This window comes from Eptatretus burgeri, unplaced genomic scaffold, assembly GCF_056783735.1.
Source record: "Eptatretus burgeri isolate ZD-2024b unplaced genomic scaffold, Ebu_testis_v1 Ebu_testis_scaffold_460, whole genome shotgun sequence".
In the NCBI taxonomy this organism is placed as follows: domain Eukaryota; kingdom Metazoa; phylum Chordata; class Myxini; order Myxiniformes; family Myxinidae; genus Eptatretus; species Eptatretus burgeri.
This window is the reverse complement of record NW_028222409.1, coordinates 23,845-41,914: the sequence shown is the minus strand read 5'-3', so window position 1 is coordinate 41,914 and position 18,070 is coordinate 23,845. Positions and strand designations below refer to the sequence as shown.

Below are 18,070 nucleotides of genomic sequence, written 5' to 3'. Positions count from 1 at the left end.
CCGTTCCGTACTATCGGGATAACCGAGCGGTGTTATCGTCGGCCTCGACGGTTCGATTAATTATCGGGCGTATTCAGCCCACTACCAACCCTTTACGTGAAGTAAGATGGAGATTCAATGAAAGAAAAGACGAAGCGAAACGGGAAAACAGTTCAACATAATTCACATTTATTTCGCGATGGCACACGGAAAGCACACATATACAATTACACCAAAAGCAAATGTAAAAGGAGAAGAAACACACAATATTACACAAAAAGCAAATATAAAAGAAGAAGACAATGCAGAGCTATCCGACTACCGAGCACACGGCAACACTTATACAATTTTACTTCACAGACAGCGCCGACAACACATATACCCAAAGCAAAAGAAAAGGACCACCCTCAAGGATGAGGCGGGCCTGGGGCCGAGACCGCGTCGGGCCTACCCGTCTGATGATGAGACGCAAAGTGGCGGTGGCGCCCCAACTCCGCGGGCCTCGCGGACAGTGTCTGGTAGGGGGTGGGAAAGGGGCCCCCTTGTCGCACTATCTCAGCGCGGGGGGAAACAGGAGGGGGTTGTTGATGCTCGGGGGATGGAGGATATCTCCCTGTCTCGGGTCCCGCGACGAGCATCTCCACCACGACCTCGGTCGCGCCGCCGGCCTCTCCCTCCGCAGTTCCCCGAATCCGACGCGAGCACCCCCTCAACCGCCTTCGCCGCCGCCGCCTCTCCACAGCTTCGTCCGATCGCCCTCTCCGTCTCCTCTCTTGACTCGTCCCAACTTTTCACTGGCTCCGCGAACTCCCAACCGCGAACTGCTTTGACTGACGAACGCAGCCGTTTATATCCCCCGTGGCTTCACCCCTTCACCTTTGACCCTTTACCTCCGACCCTTCACCTCTAACTGGCTCCCCATTGGACCGAGGAAAAGTGGGCGTGAATGCTTTTTGATCCATGAATTTGCATATCGCGACCACACTCCAACGCCCTGGAGGCGGGGCCAAATCGCCCCACGCTCACCGATAGGACGGAACAGAAGTGGGCGTGAGTCGTTTTTGATCCGTTTTCTTCGGAAAGTCTGTGATGTTTCTGAACACGCTGCTCGGTGCGCGCCCTGCACGAGTCCAGTATCGGTGCCCACAAGTGGCGCGGGAATAGTGGTGATGCGATGGTTGCGAGGGCGAGTTGTGACGGTAAAGGTCATGGCTGTTGTTGTGAAGCGGTGTTGCGGTTGGTGGTTGTTGTGTGATGGCTGTTGAGACGTGGTTGGTGGTGGTAGTAATGGCGGCTAGTCCAAAATAAAGATAGTAAAAGAAAAACGGCTATCTAAAAGGGTCGCAGCCCGCATAAATGACATTTATTCCCTCTAAACAACGGGTTTGGGCCTAACTACACATATACTTACAGAGATATCTCACCGAAGGGACCTGAATGGTGGTTTGTGAATTTCGTCAACCACAACAATATATTCCACATCACCACAAGATCATAATGTTGAAGTTTCACGTCGATTGATACAGAGGTTCAAGAGAGAGAATTTTAAAAATATTTTCCTTCAAACCAATATAGCTGCCAATCCCTGTGACCCATCAAGTATTCATGAACATGTGTGTGAAGTTTCCCCTCGAACTGTCCAGCCATTGTGGAGAGGATTTTTTTAAGGTTTTAGGGTAAATCCAATATGACTGCCAAACCATGTGACCTATGACATCAGGGTTAGGGAGCTTTTTGTTTCCCATAGATAGGCGGTCATTCCTGTAAAGTTTCTCCTCGGTCTGTTCAGCCATTTCGGAGAAGAAGATTTTTGAAGGTTTAAAAGAAATAAAAATAAAATGACTGCTGAACCAGGTGACCGATGATATCATTAATTTTTTTTATGTTGACCCATTTATCCTGAGAACACCCTCAAAATTTTTCATACTGATTGGATGCATCCTTCTACATATGCAATAATGACATCATAATGAAGGCACCAATGACCATGAAAAATTAAACGTACTCCACATGTGGGAGTACTTGCTCTGTGACAAATTTCAATTCTTTCCCCAAGGTTAGGTTTGGGAGATACAGAGCTCCAAAGTTTTTCTGTTTTTCCAACATGGCTGCCACAGCACGTGACCTATGATGTCATAAGTATCATTAAAAAAAATATTATACACGCGTCGTTGCACCCATGATGAAAATTTTGTGTAAATCCGACAAGCAGTTAACAGAGAAAAAGAATTTAAAAGGCAACAAACCCGCAAAATCACGTCGGTCTAATGACAAAGAAAAACAAACGGACCACTAGACCTGCAGCTTATCTCGGCCCTGGCCTCATGCTGTAACCCAAATTTGGTAGAATTCTGACTGGTGCGTTTGGTGAGGAAGATTTTTGAAGGAATTTCCACAATTTTCCAAAAAATTTATGAAGTCCTCCATTTTGACATATTTCCGCTCATGTGATGGGCATGACCTCAACAATTCAACCTCATAACCCTGTCCTAATGTTGGACCCACATTTGGTAACATTCTGATAGGTGGGTCTCGAAAAGAAGATTTTGGAAGGAATTCATGCGATTTTCCAAAAAGTTGGTCAAGTCAGCCATTTTGACACACTTCATGTGATCCGCATGACTTCCACAATATAATTAACATCCCTACCCCACCTTAATGTTGCAACCCAAATTTGTTAGCATTCCGACAGGTGGGTCTCGAGATTTGCGGGACCGCCATTTTAACACACTTCCGGACGTGTGATCAGTATGGAATCCACAATTTAATATCAGGACCCTATCCTAATGTGGCAACCCAAATTTGGTAGCATTCTGACTGGTGGGTCTGGAGAAGAGGATTTTTGAAGGAATTTACGCGATTTTCCCAAAAATTGACTCTGTCGGCCATTTTGACACACGTCCGGTCACATGATCGGAATGACTTCGGCAATTTAACATCCCTACCCTGGCCTAATGTTGTAACCCAAATTTGGTGGCATTCTGACTTGTGGATCAGTCTGACATGTGGATCAGGAGAAGAAGATTTTGGAAGGAATTTGCGGGACCGCCATTTTGACACACTTCCGGTCACGTGATGGGCATGGCCTCCGCAATTGAACATCAGGACTCTGTCCTAATATTTTAACCCAAATTTGGTAGCATTCTGTCTGGTGGGTCTGGGGATGATTTTTGAAGAAATTTGATAAGTCAGACATTTTGACATATTTAAAATCATGTGACTGGAACAAGCTTTGCATTTCCTGTTACGAGTCAGGAGAGGAACGTTGCTGCAAAATTTAATCAGGATCAGCCCAGCGGTTTGGCCAGAGAAGTCAAAAAAGGAGACAGACGGACGGATGGATGGCGCGCGATGACAAGACCTTTTCTGGAATGTAAATTCCAGATAAGCTCATGAGGACCACTGGACCTACAGCTTATCAAGGTCCTGTCGTATTGTTGTAACCCAAATTTGGGAGCATTCTCACTGGTGGGTCTGGAGAAGAAGATTTTGGAAGGGATTTGCACGACCGCCATTTTGACACACTTCTGGTCACGTGATCAATATGGCCTCCACAATTTAACATTAGGACAATGTCCTAATGTTGTGTCCCAAATGTGGTAGGATTCTGACTAGTGGGTCTGGAGAAGAAGAGATTTGAAGAAATTTACTATGTCGGCCATTTTTATCTACTGAAAGTCACGTGATCAGAACGAGGTTTGCAATCCCTGTTACCAGTCAGGAGCGGAACGTTGCTGCCAAATTTCAGCCGGATCGGCTCAGCAGCTTGGCCGGAGAAGTCGCAAAAGGAGACGGACGAACGGATGGACGGAGCACGAAAACAATACCTTATCTGGAATGAAAATTTCAGATTTTAAGCTAAAAATTTAAATCAAGAGCATGAAAAGACAATAAGTCGGCTATATGGGGTTGGCTTTGTATTTTGATTACAATTATTACATGTCCCACTGATGATATGTATCTTGTCTCACCGAAAGACGACAGAGGGAAAAGAGTAACGTATTCTTTCCTGACCTTTCTCTAAAGACTGAACCTCCAGACGAAAAAAAAGAAAAATAATGTTGTTATGGTCGCCGCCAGTCCAGATAACTCTGGTCCGAAGTCAGCGAGTCACTAAGCTACCACAATCGTCCCTCAACCCCACTACTTCCCGCCGGATTCCACGTCCAGAGCCATGTGACCATACATGTTGAAGTTCCTGAGATGAGCGAGTATGGTGCCGGCAGGCATGTGACAGATCTCATGGTTGGCCAAGCATACCGAGTCACATGACCTTCGGTGTTATTTTCCCGCCAATCGCAAGATCAACCAGATGGATGGTTATGGTGGAAAATTAGTCAGTTTGAACCGAATCAAGGAGAGAGAAAAAGTTAGATGCAAGACTGACATGCAAAAAGAAACACTGTGGCAGGGAAGATCATCTCGTGTATGTAATACATACACACCGCATTTCTATCCACGAGTAATATGATATGCTTAACGAAACAGACACTGAAGAAACAAGTAATAAAGGCATAAAATGTCACAGCCCCCATTGTTTTAGTAATTTTGCTGTACGGAGTGAAAGGGCGAACCCATATTTATGTACAACTAAAATGGCCACCAGGCTATCAGTCAGCCATCTTTGATCAGATTGCACAATATAGCGAGGTGGAAGTGTATGCCGTCATGCACTGTGCTTGCGCCAAGTTTGAACAAAATCAGACCACGCACGTCTGAGAAATGGTTGGGGACACATTTAAGTAACAAAATGGCCACCAGTCGGCCATCTTGAATGTGATCTCGAAAAAATAAAGGGACACGCACATGGAAGCCGTCATTCAGTATGTGTGCGCCAAGGTTGACCAACATGGGTAAATGCATGTCCGAGAAATTATTCAGGACGCGTTCAACATTGGGTTTTTTTTTACTGCCAGTCAGCCATCTTAGATCGAACTTCAAGAAAAAAAATGACATGCTTATGAAACCCGTCATTCTATATCTGCGTGCGAAGTTTGAACCGGATCGGTAAATACGTGTCTGAGGAATGGTTGAGGACGTGTTCGACACGGGGATTTCTTTACAACTAAGATGGCGGCCAGTCAGCCATCTCGGATCACATCGTGAACAACAAGATGTGCATATGTACACCATCACGTGCTGTCTTTGTGCGAAGTACGAATAATATCGGTCCACAAAATCCATGTCCGAGATATGGGTGCGGACGGATGCACACACGCACGCATGGACACGAAAATCGAGACCAAATCCAGAAGCCCCCATTTCCAACGAAGTCCAACGGGTGCAAATAACTATTATTATACCATAGATTCATTATCAAAATTCCTCGGAGTCATAACTGCACCGATGTGCTGTTTGTGAGTATTTGCTAATTCTGTTTCACCTAACGGAGGCGGACGAGAAAAACGGAGGCGGACGAGAAAATCATCCGGCATTGTTTGCAGATGTGCTGAGACTGAGAAGTGTTTTCAGCGACTCCTGAAGACATCAAGAGGAAAGCTCTCACAGGGTTCTGGGATCTCAGCAGCGATCTCTACAGCTGTACAAAGACACTCTTCAGACAAGACAATCTTTCCAGAAATCCACGACCACATGTTTGACAGAGCAGTCGATGATGATCACGTGCACAATCTGGTTAAGATGGCTTCATCCTGCCACACCAAGATCAAGCTGTTCCATCCTGGGAAGTGAGCGACAGCAGCGACATTATTGGGACACGTGTTGGTAAACAGATGTCAAAGTTGATTCTGTTTAACCATCGGTGGGTGTGTGTATTAAAGCTTGGTGTTGGCTTCACGGTTAAGGTGGTTGGTGTAATACCTAAAAGTCTTGGGTTCAAGATTTCCCCGACTAAGTTGACTTACTTAATTTCCCCAACTCGTTAAAAAGGAGACGTATTAAAACTCTAAACCCAGAATGGTCATAAATGGTTCATGTGCGAAAAAAAAATCTCCATGAATTGAAAATCTTTTTTAAAATAATGACCTTGGACAGATTTGTGCGAACAAGGGTTTCATCTCTGCTTGAGAGAATGCCACGCAGTTATTTGTGCCGTGTAGAAGTTAACAGACCACTGCGTCGATCGCTGAGGCTGATTTTCACAAGACCTGTGACTTCTATCGGCTCAAAATCCTTTTACCCGTTGCTTTGGTAGTTTTACAATGAAGGGAAAATGTCCAGGAAACGCAAAGTGATTGTGAACGTGAAAGCTCGAAGGTAAAGCGTCTTTGGCTTCGCAGAGCAGTGAGAATCAAAATAGCGGCCGTAAGATTTTTCATCAGGATGAAATCGTGAGTGGGTGGAGTCAGGGCAGCTGTCCAAGCAATCACTGGAAAGGATTGTTCCAGAAACGTACACACAAAACAAGCCCATTGTGATGCAGATAGAAGATTGCAGATGAACGGATGAGATATCGTCAGAGAGGGCTTCATCAAGGATATACCTTCTCACTTAAGGGGGTTGGGGATATGTGTTCCCCACTGATTATAGCCAGAGCAAGAAACACGTGAATACAGATTATACCTCCCTCAAGTGAAAGATTGAGGTTCACAGCATTGCATGGATTAGTAGAACAAACAGGTATCTCAGGGCCTTTCAATAAAACAAAGTCTTTTGATAATAAATAAGTTACAAGCTTTATTGACACAAATACAAGTACATATTACATTGACACAAATGATTTCACAAAGTGTGAAATTTGGATAATTCCAGTGTGTAATTTTGGATGAAAAGTTCCATGAGGAAATAACATGATAAATAATTTACATGATGAGTGATGATGTTGGGAACAAATTTGTAAAATCCACGATATGATCATTATTTGTTGGTCCACTCGTATCGTTTGTAGATGGGAATATTTTGGAGAATAAAATAATTTGAAATAATCTTGAGAATCCAGAAATATAACAGCAGCTGGAAACGTCACATGTGGTGTCAGTGTTGCTCTGCATCCGCTTCCTCACGGATATTCTGAAGGTTCGTTGGTCGCTCTACCTTCTGACGTGGAATCCAGTTACGCTGAGGAAGGAAAGCGCACACATGCGGTTAGAAATTCAGGTGATTTGAGGCAGGTATTAATTGTGAATTAACACACCTGAGGAAGATAGGAATGACTTACCATGCGAAGATCCATGAGATCTTGTAGCATGAAGCGGACACGTGACGACATTTTGCGCTCTTTCAATAAGTTGGCCAAAACAGTGAAATGCCCATCCATCTGTCAAGACACAAGAACATGGAGCTCAGTCAGAAAAATGAAGATGTCCAAGAAGGATGATTAAAAATCGCCAGAACAAGAGTAAACGTGTTTATAAATCCTCAAAAATGAAGATTCCTTACCATTGAGGCTTGTGTCGAGTCGAGGATCTTGCCAACAACACCAACGAGCCGACAGAAGCACTCGAGGGACAGCTCGCTCCCATCATCGAGCAACCCCTTCACTGTCGTGGAGATCAGCGATTCATGGAAAACTTCAGCGTTGAAAAGTTCCCCGATGAAGACGATGTTTCCCAGAGCACGTCGTCGAGCTTTCTCTTTCGACGTATCACCGTCCAAGCTGGAGTTCACGTCAAATCCTTTTTTCACCTCATTCTCACAGCTTTGAATGAGGAGTGTGCGAAAGTTGAGGATGTTATCTGGCCGGCTTGTTTCCTTCACTTCAATCTGTGAAAAATAAAAAAATATTGGAAAACGAGATATTATAAAATAAAGGGGGAATATATTTTTAAAATATTTTTTGAAGAGGAGTGGTGGGTGGAGATAAATTGAGAAAATTAAAAGTGAAAATGGAAGTGACGGAGTGTAGCGAGGCCTGGAATGAAGTGGTGGGAGTGGAAACAAGTTTGGGAGGAAATATCAACAAGGAAATGAGACTGTTGTGGCAGAATGTATCATTGTGTGAAAAGGGGAGGTGGGGGAGGGGGTGGAGAGAAGATATTCTCATGTTTCAGAAAAAGATATCTGTTGGTAGTGTTCTTTCCGTCATGGGTTGTGGTGGTGGTTGACTTGACTTACCTCTGCAAGGTGGTGGCACATGGTGGCATACACCCCTGAAAATTTTGATTCCATTATCGCCTTGTCCAGGACAAGCTGTACAATGTCCTTGAGATGGTCTTCGTTGGCGATATCGATGACCTTAATCTGATTTATTAGTCGATCAAAATTTTCAGGTGTAATTTTGTTGAGCAAAGATCGGAACTTTCGAATGATATCCTTGGGGAAGAAAATGGGAGTGAAAATAAGGAGGCATCATTCGTGAGGAGTTAAAATAATGAATGAGTGAAGAAAGGAAAGTATATTTTAACATTAAATCAACACGAATTACCACCCTTTCAAATATAACAACAAGCTCACCTGATCAGGACTTGATACGTCTTCTTTCTTGATGGGTCTCCAGGCATTGGTGGTCGTTTTCAGTTCCACAGAACCAGTTATCACGTGGTTGATAACTCGAGGACCCTGTTGAACATAATGAATAATGTTTCAAGTAAAACATCAACAGACAAACATGAGATTGATAATTATTGTGAAACAACAGAATTGGAATTGCACAATTTATCATTTGAGAAGTGTTTGTTCGTGATCTTGATTGTTCGTGTTCTTGTTTGTTTATCTGTTTGTTTGTGTTCTTGTCTGTTTATCCGTTTGTTCAAGTTCTTGTTTATTTGTGTTCTTGTTTGTTCGTGTTCTTGTTTGTTTATCTGTTTGTTCGTGTTTGTTCATGTTTTTTCTTTGTTTGTGCTCTTGTTTGTTCGTGTTCTTGTTTGTTTATCTGTTTGTTCGTGTTTTTACATGTTTTTTCTTTGTTCGTGTTCTTGTTTGTTTGTGCTCTTGTTTGTTTGTGTTCTTGTTTGTTTATCTGTTTGTTTGTTCGTGTTCTTGTTTGTTCGTGTTCTTGTTTGTTTATCTGTTTGTTTGTGTTCTTGTTTGTTTGTGTTTGTACATGTTTTTTATTTGTTTGTGCTCTTGTTTGTTTGTGTTCTTGTTTGTTTATCTGTTTGTTTGTTTGTGTTCTTGTTTGTTTATCTGCTCGTTTGTTCGTGTTCTTGTTTGTTTGTCCATTTGTTCATGTTCTTGTTTGTTCGTGTTCTTGTTTGTTCGTGTTCTTGTTTGTTCGTGTTCTTGTTTGTTCGTGTTCTTGTTTGTTTGTCCATTTGTTCATGTTCTTGTTTGTTCGTGTTCTTGTTTGTTTATCTGTTACTTTGACGTCAATGTTCTCATGAACAGAGCACAGAATGAGTTAAAAACTTTTGGTTGTCCTCGGGGTGTGCACAGGAAAGTTCTTGGGGTAAAAAGGTTTCATAGCCCCCGGGGTTCAGTGTGGGGGTGGACACCAATTCCCTCGATGCAAATGTTGATGTATCATGCCTCCTGGTGTAAATCGACATTGCAAGTCAGACTAAAATGCGCCATGTTCGAGGGAATCAATCCTTACCGAAGGACTTGTAAATATGATGTTCTGAAGGAAAACCAGATTGGAAAATGATTCGAAGGTTCAGGTCAGAGTCGTTTTCAAGCTTTTGATGACTCAGACTGACTTGGTTGTTTTTAGTATACTTGTTAACGGTGGTGTTTGTGTTGGGTTCTTGTGATTGTGCTGCTCTACCTTATTTTCCTGTCGTTGATACTGCTGTGGATTATTTTGATGCATCTGTCGCTGTTGTTGCTTCCCTTGTTCACATGGAAGCTGTGGACGTGGCTGGTGCTGGGGATGCTGTTGTGTCTGCTCCAGTTGTTGAATCCGTCTGTACAGTTCGTACATGGCTTTTATGGATTCACTGTGCTTGAACATTATTGTTTCCAGGCATTTGTCTTTCGATTTCAAATCCGTCTCCAGAAGCACGACCTGCAGGTGATTAAAACACATAAGCACAAATCAAGGGAAACATTATCTTCATCTCTTTGGTTTCTGTTATTTTGTATTCAAAGGTTAGACAGTACAGAGCAAGTTCCACTTTGTTAGACAACAGTTGCTTACTTGGCGACGGTGCTCATCATTCTGTTGCTCCTGCTTCTGTTGCTGTTCCTGCAGGTGCTGTTCGAATTGAGAAAACTTGTTGTCCAGGTATGTGTTATGTTCCATAAGGACATTCAATACGAATGACATCTCGTTGTATTGATTGTCCTTTGTTAGCAACTGCTGAGATAGCAGCTCGACCTGTTCGGCAGAAACATGACAGTCATTCACAGGAAAGTTCCTGATTTCTGTTCTACATTCCAATCAACAATCTTCCATTTGTAAATGTCCCACAAGCAGAATTACCCCTGCAAGGTGTTAAAACTCATCAGAACATGTGCAGGTGAACATGATGTTCATCCCTTCGCATCGATAGTCCCACATGTTTGATTTCGGCTCCTTACTTGTTGGCAGCTCTCAACGTTCTTCTGCCGCTCTTCTTCGTGCTGTTTCCGCTGCATCTCAAGCTGAAGTTGCACGTCTGAGAATTTGCTCCTGATGTTTTTGAGATCTTGTGAAAGTGCGTTGTTTCTCACCGTGATCTCACCGAGTTGATCATCCTTCAAACACAAACATTGAGAAAGTGCCTCGACCTGTGCGGTGGAAACATGGCAGTGTCATCAACGTTAAAGTTACTGTTTTCTCTTCTACATACCCAGAAATAAATAGTGACAGGTTTGAAAGATAATTCAAGATCACATAGCTCACAGCTGATCACTCCTTCGAATCCTTCATCAACAAATAGCAAGACCCTCAGGAGATGTCCCTCTCAAGTCTAAACTTCGTTCAGCTCTGGTGCAAAGTTCTCATGGAGTTTCACAAATTACAATCAACAGTCCTCTATTTTAAAATATCTCATCAGCATCATGATCCCTGCAAGGTGTAAAACTCATCAGAACGTTTACAGGTGAACATGATGTTCATCCACTTGGTATCTGTGGTCCCACATGGTTGATAATGGTTCCTCACTTGTTGGAAGCTCTCATCGGCCTTCTCTTGCTCTTCCCCTTGTCGTTGTAGCTGTTTCTGAAGTTGAAGTTGGACTTCTGACAACTTGGTCGAAACGTTTTGGAGACCCTCTGAAAGTACCTGGTTTTCCATGGTGAGCTGATGGAATTGGTCATCCTTCACATTTAACTGTTGTGAAAGCACCTCGACCTGTACGGTACGGTAGAAACATGGTGTTCATGAAGAGATAGAAATTTCAAAATGAAGAAACATCACCAAAGATAATATAATTCACACAGAGAAGCAAAGATGATGATAATTAGTGTATATAGTGGATTCAAGCTCCAATTGTTCTTCGTTTTCCTGTTCCTTTTGCAACTCTTGTTTCACGACCAATGCATTTTTCATTGCGTTCTCTGATTCTCCTCTTCCTTTACTTCGTGCATCTCTACCACTTCGTTCTGTTGAAACTCCTCGACCAACGGCCTCTCTTTATTTACCTTTTTCTTGTGTTCGTACTTCCGTCCACATTGAAAACTGCAGAAACAAAGACGATGCTTGTCAGTTGGAGAAACAAGTGATTTTATAAAAGATAAAAAGCATGTTCCATGAGTGAAACATTGAGCTTTCCGGTAACCCTTGTGTTGGCTCACGGGCAAGGTAGCTGCTTAAGATCTGAGGATGTTGAGTTTGGAACTCCTGTCACCCGTTAAATTAACATCAGGGAGGGTTGACTCAGCTTGTCATCATTCCAAGATCGGAAAAAAACGAGAAGTAGCTTACTGGGACGGGGGCATGCATCAGTGAGGAAGTAAAGGTTTCACCAAAACAATTGTTCCTCCTCTTCTTCAACCCTTTTCTTCTTCCAAAATAATGAACGCAGACTATAATTATTGCAAAATAAGCCAAAAAAAATTCCCAAAACGGACAGGATCGATTCAGGTGGCTGGTTGGATGGCTTCGAGGGAAGCACACTTGCCTCTGAGCCGTCGAGCTTTAAATGTGTGTGCCTTCCCTAAGATGGACGATAAACTGGGCATGAGTTGGTGGAAAGCAAAGATCCCACGGTGTCCCTCACAAAGAGTAGAGCTCCCCTGGCCAGCCCCACAATAATGTGGCAATAATCGTGGCCAGAAGAGGAGAAGAAGAAGAAGAAAAAGAAAAAGAAGGGAGGATTTATTCAGGAGAATGACCCAAGGGATGATTCTGATGAAAGACAGAATGATAGTTTTGTGGGAATGGCTCATTGGGGTGAAGATTCCAAAGTTGAATAATAGTTATTTACAAAGTGCATGCATTTGCATAAGAGTGAGCCAATTTATTCCTGGTGTTGGTTTAATGGTTTGGGTGGTGGGCTTGGGATCTGAGGGTCCTGAGTTTAAACCAGTCTTACCCATTGAATTAATGAGGTGGGATTGACTCAGCCAGTCATCCTTTTGAGCTTGGCAAAATGAGTACTCGCTTGCTGGGATGGTTGAGCCATTTGAATATCTTGTGTTGGAATGGTGACCTGTCCAGGATTGTGCCCAAATAGTCCTGGTGGATGGATGGAGCTAATTTTATTGTGATATCGGACTATGTGTCTATTTTTTTGGAGAAAGCTGTCACCACCCCTCCCTAATGTTTATGTCTAAAACCGCTTTTCCCTTAAATCCCTTATTAATGTTCTTTCCTTTGTATCCTGTCTGAAATGTGCTGAAATTGGGAATTCGGCCTCACAAAGGCATAGGCTTTGGTGTGAGGGTGAGCCCCAAACATTTTCCTCAAACATTTGAGGATGAGTCAAGAGGCTCAGGGGATGGGCTTCCAGTGATTGATGGCCAAACGACCAACATGTGCCGTGGGGGAGCAGCCGGGTGACGGCACAAGTTGGGGTGTGCACCAAAGGGATAAAGATGGGTGAAAAAGGGGGCCGGGAGGAGATGCAACTTCGTCCACACTGTGGGAGCTTCATAGCTTTCTCTTCCTGCACGGTCAGCACATTGGACAAAACCTGCTGCATCGGCGCTTCTCCGACAGAAACCTGCAATCCTTCCTGTAATCCCGTGAGGTTGCGCTGCAGCTCTCCACCATCGTGCCTGCCTGCATGCGATCTGACCTCGGCGCGAGACTGGACGAGTTCCCCACCGTGCCCCACCTTTCCCTTTGGGACTTACTGAGCTCAACTGAGCACATCTATGGTGTTCTCTGTGTTGTCATGGTGTCTTTGAGGCTTTCAGGTGAACTAATTAAGGACCTACCATTCGCCAAAACCCTGGCAGGTAGCGTATCATAGTTTGTATTAATTGGATAGCCATTGGATATTTTGATATGCATCCCCTGTTGTTTAACACACTTTGCGAACCAACTTGGTCTTCATGGAGTGATTCGAGTTGCCCTGATGAAAAGCCACAGCATCGCTCTTGATTGTCCGTTCCTATCATCCCATTCGAAATGTATCCCGCGTCTGGCACAGCAAAACTGCTCGAGCCACCAATTCCGTGCCGGACGTGAGTGAAGTACCAGCACGTCGCTCGACCGGCTGAGATGTTCCACCGAAGTGCGGTGAACCAGCACATAAGCCCTTGACTCTCATTGGAACATCTGAATCGGTGGACCAGCGCGACCACTTTAATCATGGTTTGTCAGGATTCGGACAGGAAACTGGTCTGGTTCCAGTCGACTGTAACATTATTTCATGTTTCCATGACAGGTTTGATTGGTGACTGATTGCCACGTTACAAGGAGAGTGTGCTCCATGTTCTGATACTCTCTGTTGTCATTGGACCAGACATTAGTTTATCAGACTTGATTGTTCGTTATAATTTAATGTAAACTTGTTTAAAATTTCTGAACTATCTTGTCCCCTTGGATGAAGGCATTACAAATGTTGAGGAAAAGTCACTCGTGTTATTTACCAGTGAATGCAGGGTGTCTTTCTCTGCCTCTTCTTCCTGAACCACCGCGATGGTTTCACTGTGATTACCCATGAGAAGAATAACAAGGCAGTCATAATAATCACGACATCGCGAACTCTGGAAAACGTTCCTTCCTCCACCGCAACATTCTGGAACATCTATGGAAATAGACGAGGGCAGGGACAGGAGAAATGTTTATTCCATTTTAAATAAAACTAAACAATATTTTTACAATTATTTTACGAAATCCAAAACTTTGTGATAAAAAAACATTTTCTTAAAAAGTAGAAAACACAATGGTTCATAAAACGTGCAATGAGGGATCGCAACGACTAAAGGTCAGACAGGGAAGATGAAATGTGGGATTTCAAATATGGGAAATATGACCAAAACTAGCGTGGTGGCCGCTGTTCTCGAACCCATCGTTTTAGCCGACAGACGAGCGGCTTTCCCACTACATTGGTGTGGGAACATCAGTATCCATGAGTCACGACAATTGACGGACTATTCACGCCTTATATAATCTGGATAAAATAGAAGTCACTGAGTTATTGGGAGTGGAACTTATTTTGTCCTTCATGGCGAACACTCACCGGGCACCGAGACAATGGTGTCCCATGACGTCATAGACGGTGAACTCGTTCAACAATTGAAAACAAATCTTAAATTCCACACTTTCCGTAAATCCGAACTTCACGACACTCCTCATTGTTTCACAATGGGAAAACCAGAAGAACAATCAGAGATTGCAGACCCTCATCAGGACTTGTTTTTTGTGGCGTTTGTGTGGTGTTTGTGAACTGGTGTGTTACGTAATTAATAAGAGACATAATTAGAACTGCCACTTTATAACTGCTGGCAATGATAACCGGGTCTGATGCTGGCGGTGATGACTGGGTACCAAGACATCCCGCTTTGATGCGACCCCACTTTGATCGGACACCTAACCCTGACCCATGTCGTTTTTTTTATTATTATTCAATTGAATTTGGACTGGGATTGAAATGAATTCAATTCAGATCAAATGGAACACCAAATTGGTGCAGTCCTGCATTGGAGTAATCAGAAGGAACCCGACCAAGCAAAAAGAAAAGATGGAGTCATCAGGACAAACCAGGATAGCAATCGGGTTTCAGCTGCTTCGCCTCTACCCTCAAACCCATCCAAGCACAGCCAAATGAGCCTTATTTAAAATAAATAAATAAATAAATAAAACCCACATCAAAAATATTAAATAATTCTGGCTGCCAAACCAAACTCCAAATGTAGTTGAAATTTTAAACATGTATTCCCCATCACGACAAGATCATCATGATGAAGTTTCACTTCGATTGATCAAGCGGTTCCGAGAGAAAACATTATTTGATATTTTTCTTCGATCCAATATGGCAGTGAAACCACGTGACCTATCGATTATTCCTTAACGAACTTGTACACCCAAGGATTGAGGAACATTTGTTTGTGAAGTTTCCCCTCGATCTGTCCAGCCGTTCTGGAGAAGATTTTTTTTTAATAGGTTTTCGGGTAAATCCAATATGGCTGCCAAAACACATGACCTATGATGTCATACGTGTGATCCTTTTGTTCCTCATGGATAGACGGTCGTACGTGTAAAGTTTCGCCTCGATCTGATTCGCCACTTCAGAGAAGAAGATTTTTGAAGTTAAAAACAAACAAACAAACAAACAAAAAGGCTGCCGAATCACCTGACCGATGACGTCGTCATTTTTTTTTCTCTGTGGACCATTTTATCCCAAGATGGCCCTCAAAACTTTTCCAATTGATGAGAGGTGGCGTTCTACATACGCAATCGTGATATTATAACGAAGACTCCGATGACGTCATTTTAAAAATTCACACTTGTTCCCCATGAGAAGTACTTGCCGGTGCCAAGTTTCAATTTTTTCCTTGATGCAGTTTCAGACACAGAGGTCCAAGTTTTTTTTCCCCGTTTTTCCAAATGGCTGCCCCACCACGTGACATACAGCGTCATAATTATCAATAAAACATTCTCCTTGAGTAGAGGCTCCAATGGTGAAATTTTTTGCCTCGATCCAACAAGCGGTTGCGGAGAAAAACACGAAAGTTCTGAGTGGACAAAGAAACAAACAAGAAAAAAGGTTGCCATGGATACCCCTCTCCAAAGGTTGCCATGGATACCTCAAATTGTCCATTTCATTGCTATGAAAATTGACAATCTTAACCAAAGCTCAGGTCACTCGGATGAAAATTGATAATTTTTCGATTAAAATTGGTGATTCAGAAGTTTGACCTTCAATTGACCTTTAACCTTTTGATATTAAAAAAACAGTTGGTTTTACAATTCAGTGATGAACTCTGTAATTGCTGTTTAATCTTCGAATTAATTGGATAAAAAAAAATGATATTAGAAACTTGACCTCAAGATGAACTTTGAAATGAAAATCGATCGGTTTCTCAGTTGAGACGATCTCTCCACCTCGGTGAAGTTACGTGAAGATCGGTTTTTTATTGACTTGCTCATTGAACATGGAAGATGCTCATTTTATCGACTTTTCATCCATTCATCTTGAACCTGATGAACGACCAGAGGACTTGAATCAACGATTAATGGTCTTCATTGAGGACAGTTTATTGTTTCTGGATGGAGGCCAATCACACCGTGGGGAGGATAGAACCGAGGATGAAGAACTTTCTGCTTCACTTGAAAAAAATGTTGTCTTCCTCACGTGGTTAAGACTCATCAACCCAGACTTACCCAAGTTAGTAAAACAGAGGAACAATACAGAACCACGGACTCGCAAACTTGTGTCCGTCAAGCCGGAGATTTCTCAAACTTCATCATCTTCGGATGAGGAAACGAACACAAACCGAAAACGATGAAGTGATGTTCGCTTGGACATCTCGTGTGAAGGTATCTCATGGTCAATGTGTCGGCTCTCACTCACCTGGGAATGTCAGGCTTACAAACTTCAACGGCCACAAAGTCAGGGGCTTTATGTGTTCAGGTAGTGAGACTGGATCACCACTTCGTGATCAAATGTAAAAGGATCCCCGAGCAGGACCACAAATATTGATCAAAAGCTCGGAGATTGTGAACCTCTTGGAACAGTGGGACGATGATACGGACAACCCCACTGTGGGTTCACCAGGTGTACTACCTGAAGATGGCCGAGTTTATTTTGAGAAAATGTATCACATTCATGATGACGTTGATGTTCTGTAAAGACCTGTCCATTCGTGGAGCGGATTCATGAACGGTTTGAAAATCGGTTCATACCGACTGTCTAATCTGGGAAGGGGATAGCAAGCTGCTTGTTAACGGAACACACCCCCAGGGGGTTCCAGAAGGAGTAATTGTGTATCAAACCCCCAAATCCCACGAAAATAATTTCCCCAGAAAAGGCAGCACGAGCGGCCATGACGTGCTCAGAACCCCCCGGTGTTTACGAGCAATGGACGTCCTCACAAGAACGTTATTTTCCTTTCATAACGTTTTATATTTGAATTACACCTGATGTGTTCACTCGCACCTTCACACGGACATCTCCTCGAATCGAATTTCCCCTCGAATCAAAAACAGAGAAAGTTAACCTGGAATAAATGATCACCTGTTCGCTCTTCCATCAAACCATCAAGGTATTAGACAAACTACAAAGGTATCAGTTCCCACGGTGTTGTCAACCTTCCCCGAGTACGTTGGTATTGTTTACAATCCTCTCTTACCTGCTGCGGTGGTCGGAATGTTATGAGACCGACGAAAATGAACAGTCCGGTAAGGAACCACATCTTTTCTCGTTCTCGGTACCCACGGAATGAACGTTTCACGATGTACGGCTGTTTTTATTGGTCTTTAGAATTCTCATTGTGACGCTAACAATCACCATGACGTCACAGAGACTCCTGGACTTTAGCCACGCCCCTATTTTTCCTCATGTATATTGATTGTATCAATCTGTACGGGTATTATTTATTTATTTTTGTTGCTCAGAATAATCTCTGTCAATGAAAACCACGTGACCCAAGGTTGACGAACAAAACGAATGTTTTGTCTTCCAAATATTTTCCACCAATGAGTGGTGTACATGGTGTTTGAAAACGTTCAGTTTGATAAGTTGGGGCACTGCATCACATTATCTGATATTGCACAACACACGTGGATTTCTTTGTTTATGTTGATGATAAACCTTGTTATAAAGGAGTTTACAGAGTGAGTAATGGTGCACGTACTTGTTCACTTATGACTTCATGGGTCGAGATTGAACCTTCATTTTGTCTGTGCATGTGCGTACGTAATAAATAGATAGTCTTT

At 43.0% G+C, this 18,070-nt stretch overlaps 1 protein-coding gene across 2 annotated transcripts; it reads right to left on the bottom strand.

The window, feature by feature from the left end:
• Window positions 1-6,640: 6,640 nt before the first annotated feature.
• LOC147007205 (uncharacterized) lies at window positions 6,641-17,562 on the bottom strand. 2 transcript variants are annotated; one of them, XM_085867512.1, is made up of 12 exons: window positions 17,485-17,562; window positions 13,780-13,937; window positions 11,383-11,419; window positions 10,904-11,092; window positions 10,339-10,494; window positions 9,956-10,135; window positions 9,584-9,823; window positions 8,332-8,436; window positions 7,993-8,190; window positions 7,318-7,641; window positions 7,097-7,195; window positions 6,641-6,996 (listed from the first exon to the last, which is right to left on the bottom strand). In XM_085867512.1, the coding sequence occupies exons 1-12, from the start codon at window positions 17,545-17,547 to the stop codon at window positions 6,913-6,915; spliced, it is 1,833 nt and encodes a 610-aa protein (XP_085723638.1). In that variant the 5' UTR covers window positions 17,548-17,562; the 3' UTR covers window positions 6,641-6,912. The 2 variants fall into 2 exon arrangements, with proteins under 2 accessions (XP_085723638.1, XP_085723637.1); XM_085867511.1 differs by having other exon boundaries at window positions 6,642-6,996; window positions 10,339-10,527.
• Between the last annotated feature and the right edge of the window lie 508 nt (window positions 17,563-18,070).